Source organism: Lepidochelys olivacea (assembly GCF_965140295.1).
Source record: "Lepidochelys olivacea isolate rLepOli2 genome assembly, chromosome: 4".
In the NCBI taxonomy this organism is placed as follows: domain Eukaryota; kingdom Metazoa; phylum Chordata; order Testudines; family Cheloniidae; genus Lepidochelys; species Lepidochelys olivacea.
Genome location: NC_140414.1, coordinates 16475667 through 16482052, shown reverse-complemented (window position 1 = coordinate 16482052; position 6386 = coordinate 16475667). Strand labels below are relative to the sequence as shown.

Sequence of the window (6386 nt, the reverse complement as noted above, 5' to 3'; positions counted from 1 at the left end):
GGGCCAACAGCAGGACTAGCCCCAGGCAAACAGGCCAAAGGCAGGACCAGCGTGAGGTAACCAGACAAACAGCAGGACTGTCACCAGGCAAACAGGCCAATGGCAGGACCAGCACTATGTGTTCTCTATGTCTAAGTGACCAAGTGACTGATGATTTGGGTACCTCAAGTTTTGGGGGTCTGGTTTTCAGAGGGTGGGGCTCAGCACTTCCTGAAACGCAGGCCCTTTAAATTGACTCAAGTTGGGGCCCCAAAATTGCTGCTTACGCTTGTTAATTTAGGCCTTAACTCTAGCATGACAAGCAGGGACTTGGAGCCATCTGTGCCAGACAGCTAAGGAGTCCTCTAGCTCCTGTCAAAAACACACACGCAGGTGGAGGGCTGGGGCTGGAATGCATACGAGCATATGTGTAATGGGGACTGAGGTGGGGTGAGTGAGTGTCAGGAATGGGGAGTTACTGAGGAACAGAAGGGCGGTGGCGGGGGGACAGATCTAGCTCGTCCCTGGCATCATGGCCAGAGGCGTCTGAAGATGGGATCTGATGGTTCATGAGTTTCTTATCAACAGCCTTCACTTGCCCCAGAGGGGCTTTATTGTACATCATGCAGTATATGTAACACCAGATACGTGGCAGTAGAAAGCTTTGGTTTATCTAAATGTAAGCGGGGGCTGAATGAGCTCTCCCCGGACATCTAGTGGTGAGCTGAGGGACAAGACTTCAGGAACAGCCTGTGCTTGCATAGATCAGTGGTTCTCAAACGTTTTTACTGGTGACCCCTTTCACATAGCAAGCCCCTTATAAATTAAAAGCACTTGTTTATATATTTAACACCATTATAAATGCTGGAGGCAAAGTGGGGTTTGGGGTGCAGGCTGACAACTCGCGACTCCCTGAGGGGTCCCGACCCCCAGTTTGAGAACCCCTGGCATAGTCACACACTACCTGGGTGCGCAGCATGATGGAGCTGCTTTGCCAAAGTGATCACTTTTGGCTGGGGTTGGGTTACGAGTCACTTGAGTGCAGGGGGAATGAAATGTTGTCGTCCTTATTGTATGAGTAAAGGGGGACAGAAGTGTACTTAGCCTGCCTTGATTGAAGGGATCACCCTGACTTGAATCTCACACACTAAGCAGGATGCCAAATGCCAGTAAAGGAAAGAGAAGGTAGGAACAACAGATGTTCCTGCCTGGTGATGTGGGCTTTGCTTGAGGAATGCTGGACACCATTTGATTCTCTCCTCTCTGCTGTTTAAAGACAGCTGAGATTCCTTGTTTTGTTCAGTGATCACTAGCGCTGAAATCACTGATAACCAGGCACTGAGCCTTAGACCTGCTGTTGGATGGTGTTGCAGTGAAAGAGATGGTGCAGCCCCCAGCAGCAGGGCGGTTCCCTGCTGCCCTCTGAAATCTCTGAATGGGGTTAAGTGGTGGAACCTCAGACTCTAACCTTGCAGCAGACAGACCGGGGTGGCAGAGGGAGGGTGGCAGCAGAGAGGCCAGGGTGGCGGAGGGAGGGCGGCAGCAGACAGGCCAGGGTGGCGGCAGAGGGAGGGCGGCAGCAGACAGGCCGGGGGGGCGGAGGGAGGGCGGCAGCAGAGAGGCCGGGGCGGGGGCGGAGGGAGGGCGGCAGCAGAGAGGCCGGGGCGGCGGCGGCGGGAGGGCGGCAGCAGAGAGGCCGGGGCGGCGGCGGCGGGAGGGCGGCAGCAGAGAGGCCGGGGCGGCGGCGGCGGGAGGGCGGCAGCAGAGAGGCCGGGGCGGCGGCGGCGGGAGGGCGGCAGCAGAGAGACCCATAGTGCCGTGGCTGACGGCGGCAGACTTTAGCAGTGGCAGCTCAGTGAACAGTGACAGCTGTGAGCCACTTGCAGTGGTGACTCAACGCCTACCCGGCTGGGGGTGGGCAGTGAATCCATGTGAACGCACCTCTGAACTCTGGGTCTTCGCTGACCAAGGACAGCAACTGTGAGTGGGGTGCCTTGTGGGGGAGGGGAATGGCAGGTTAAAGGAGCGTTTGTACATCTGACTTTCACACTGCAAGGGGAGACCCTGCGGCAAAGGACACTGCCCAATCTACTCTGGGGTGGGTGTTAGTTCCTGGGCACATACTTTCGAATCATGGTTGTGGTGTTTTTCCAAATGAATGCTGGGTTCCTTTTCCCTTTTTATTAAAAGTTTTCTTTGCAGTCACAGATTCACTGCTTGTGAGAGGGAAAATATTGCCTCTTAGAGTCTCCCTGGGGTGGTGCTTAATTTTCCCAGATTATTGGGTTGGGGCTCGAGCAGGTTCTGTTTTGTATTAAGAGGAACCCCTAAAAGGGGTGCAGTTAGACACTCAGCCATCCTGCACCCTCAGTTACGTTGTGCAGCCCCAGCGAACTCATGGCTAGTGCCCAGGACAGAATATGGACTTCTCCACACTGGAATCTCTTGCTGAAAAGGGCGGGGTGAATAGCATGGAGGGGCAGGGGGGAGAAGAGTGTGGGTCAGACTCATTTTTCTCTGGATCTCACGACCAGCCACAGCAGTGAAACACCGTACAGGAGAGGGAAGAAGCTGTTGTAGGAGGCACCCAGCAGCCAGAGTGCAGAGAAGTTCCTCATCTCCACCGCAGCCGTGATGTACGCAATAATTAGCTGGGTCTGGACCCAAGTCAGGGCCTTATACAGCAGTTTGGTGTGCCAGGACTTCGCAAGTGAACGGAGAAAAGGGTGAATCCGGTAATCAGCCTCCACCATCGCTGCCCAGCACAAGAAGCCAAACACTTGCCCTGGGTGGAGCCCATGCCACCAGGCTGAGAAGGCAAAGGTGGCCAACAGGGGCTGGGCGGGGCTGCGCTGGAAGACGAGCCTCCTCAGCCACCGGGAAGTGCTCTTGTTCCAGGTCCTGGTGAAGAGGGCTATTCTGTTGGTGGTCTCCAAGGTCCATATGTCTGCATCAGAGAGGTCGCCGCAGGCAGCCTCTGCACCAGGGGCATGGCCAAGCTCCAGCCCAAAGCCCGCTGCGCTGAGGAGAGCCTCGTCGAGCACCCACTGGGAGTAATACGCCAGTTTGAAGAGCAGGGCAGAATGCCACACGACGTACACACAGCCAAAGCCGGTGCAGTCCGTCAGGCAGGCCAGTGGGGCTCCGCAGCTCCTCACAGCCATTCTCAGCAGGTGCAGAGCCAGGGCACAAAGGCATTTCTGGCCTGCAGCCCTCAAGGGACGCGTGGGCTGTGACATGCATGAGCCCTGGATCTGGACCTGAAATCTCCTAAAGGAGCATAGCGGGCCTCCCAGCAGGGCAGGGAAAAAGAGCAGGTAACTGCACAGAGGCAGTGCCTGCAGCAATGGCTCCCTCCCATCCCCCCATTCAGATCCCATCGTCACCTTCCCTTCGTGGATATCCAGAGCCAGCGATGTGACCTTCTGGGTCTGCAGCATGAGAGACGAGAGGGCGATTGTCAACCTGCAAGGGGGGGAGAGAGCAAGCAGAGTGGCTGTGATAGGAGTCCCGCTGTGCTCGCCAGGGCTGGTGTTGCCCTGAATGGACACACAGCGCTGCTCCTGGAACACGCCCACGGTGCTGCGTGCAAGGTCGCGCTGTGTGGAGGGTGCCATTTTGAGAGCAACCTGGCTTCCTCCACGTGGCATGGCCTTGTGAAAGTGCCGGAACACGGTTCTGGCGTGTCCCGGCTCCGCCACTGCAAGGGGGCAGCTTGCAGCATCGGCCCCTTCTGTGCTGGCTTGGATTGAGGAGCATTCTGGCTGCATGGGGCTGGACCCCTGCCTGTATAAACATCAGGTCATAGCGGGCGGAGCTCTGCCTTGGCCTCCCTCTCTGTGCTGCAAACACGACTTAATAAGCAGCCACTAACCACTGGCCTGCCTCTCCCATTTGCCTGCCTTAGGCAGCTGTACAGGTGCCTGAGCCAACCCTGCTGCATGTCTGCAAAAACCTGTGGACGCTGCGAGCTACAGTGGCACCAACCTCAATACCCACGCCACACACCCGGACCTTTAAGCCTCAACATGCTTAGCGACTGCCTGGTTATTTGCAGTGGGCCTGCTCTGCTTCCGTATGTTCCCCTGAACGTGCATGGCACCGTCCCTGCATCTTGCCAGGAGGAGCCGGCCGGCCGGACCCAGGGCGTAGTCAGAGCGTGGGGTGCCCAAGTGGGACAGCTGAGTCAGGACAGGGATGGGAGCAGACTGACATCCTGATGAACGAGAAGTGAGTCCATCACCGTCAGTGCTGCCCTGGGGGGATGCTGAGCGCCCGGCCTGGCAAGCAAATACTGGAAGGGTCATGAACATTTCACATCTGGAAAGGTATATGGAGAAGGGGCCACCTGATTTGAGCCCTTAATGACTTTGGGAGTTGCTGAGCATGAGACAGAAAAGGCAAAAACCAGGCCGTTAAACGGTGGGGGGAATCATCTCCTTTGAATGCTGAAGCATGCATAGGAACGACAAGCTTTGTGAAATACCGGGACAGCTTGCTGCAGCATTTCATGTGAGAAGAGAGTGCATGGTGTTAAGGCACATGGACTGTCCTCGGGAGTATGACTGCCCCTAGGGACCACACCAATTCTCCTCTGTTACACCCATACAGCCCAGAAAAATCTGGACAAGTCTTCATGCAAAATCTGGCCCAGGCTGTGTCATTTGAGGAAACAGGTGGGCTTGTGCATTGCTGTTTGGTACCTGACGCATGGGGCTCCTTGTAAATAATGTCCCCTGTAGTGCAGGCCCAGGTGGCAGAGAGTCTGCCAGGACATCTGGAGCACAAATGCCCACGTGTGGACCTGCAGTGGGCCGACTGAATGGAAAATGGCCACGGAGCAGAAGGTGGGGATGAAGAGCATCAGGGCATACCATCCCATGGCAGCACACGCTAGAAGGCAGCCTCCCACCAGGAGCAAGACGTACCTAGAAGAAATCAGAAATGTTTGCAAAGGCTTTCTGAAGCCGTGGCGGTTCAATGGGTTTGGCACTGCCCAGCACCAAGGGCCGACAGTCTGCAGGTGAGGTGGGTGAGATTCTCTCCTGGGCTGGCTTTGCCCTCTCCTGTAGCTTCTTGCCTTTGTATGGATTGCCCCTCCCGCTGTCCTCCCCCCTTCCTCGTCAGTGCTCCTTCAGTGGTCTAACAGAGGGTGCCTGAGGACCAGACAGCTCGTGGCACTGCCTTCCTCTTGCTTCATTTCCAGACTCATTCCCCCACACCAACCCCAAAGCAGACCTGGCCAAGTGCTGCATTTTCTCCAGGCACTCTCCCCTGCCTCCAACCAAGCCCTGCTGGGTTCCCTCCTGGGAGGCTCTTCCATGCCAGCAATCGCCGGTGATTCTCAGGGTTAAGTACATTTTGTTTCTAAATCTTTACAAACTCACCAGCATAGCCCTGCTCTTTAGCCAGCCCTGCCACCACGTCGTCTCTGGGTCGACAGAGGCTAAGTTCCCCACGCCAGTGCGGCTGTGTTTGACACCAACCCCTGGGCCTCACACTCTTCTCTAAACCCCTGCCAGTGTTTCCTGGGCAGCAGGCGGGACATTCCCCACACTGCTGTGCTCAGTTCTTCCTGGCAGAGCTTGGCACTCCCCCAGGGGCAGAGGGAAACCATGAGGGTCCATGAGGCTGTGCCCTCCCGGGGCCCCAAGGGGCATGGGAATTTGGTACAATATTTCCTGCTCCAGATTCGTTGCCTAACTCTAATGCAGCACCATGCTGCTGATCTTCACAAGCATGAAGGCGCTGAGCATTGCCAGCTCTCTGATCTCCAGGGACTCACCACCCACGAGCATCGTCTTATGCTTTTCTCTGCTTTAGTTGCCCGTTTTTTCCTGTCCCTCCACCCTTTAGAGGCCAGGTATCTCTGCAGCCTAGATATGCATCTAACCTGATTGCTGCTGTGACTGACAGGGTGGAGGATGCCATCATTCTGTGAGCTAACCTGTTGGGCCTGTGGGAACTCTCTCAACCTCCCAAACAGACAGGTGCCACTTGTGAGTTTGCCCTGCTAGTCAGCCAGGCAGCTTTCCAGAGGACTGTAGTCCATGGTGGATTCACAGTAAGGGCTCCAGTGAAGTCTTTTGATTTGAACTTTGTATGTGTTCTCCAGGCTGGCCTTTGGCCCAAACTGTCCAACCTGGGCATCCAACCCAAAGTGACTTGATTTCTAAAGGTGCTGATGACCTGCAGTGCCATCACATGCTGGTGGGAGAGGGGGCAGTTGGCATCTCTGAAAATGTAGGCCTTGTATCGTCATATAGTTGCATACAAATGCTGTTGTATCCAGCTGCTGGCTTTCCGTTTGGTTCATTGTATCACTTGACTGACCTGCAGGTCCCATTAACTCCAGAAGACCTGAGTGAACTTGGTACATTGAGCTCCTCTCCCCATTCTTTCCTCAG

General features: G+C 55.8%; 1 protein-coding gene across 1 annotated transcript; it reads right to left on the bottom strand.

The window, feature by feature from the left end:
• Positions 1-2486: 2486 nt before the first annotated feature.
• Positions 2487-4861, bottom strand: MBOAT4 (membrane bound ghrelin O-acyltransferase MBOAT4; the record flags this gene model as incomplete). The annotated part of the gene is made up of 2 exons (XM_084627357.1): positions 2487-3444; positions 4683-4861. 2 exons carry the CDS (start codon positions 4859-4861, stop codon positions 2487-2489), a joined length of 1137 nt encoding a protein of 378 aa, XP_084483483.1.
• Positions 4862-6386: the final 1525 nt, after the last annotated feature.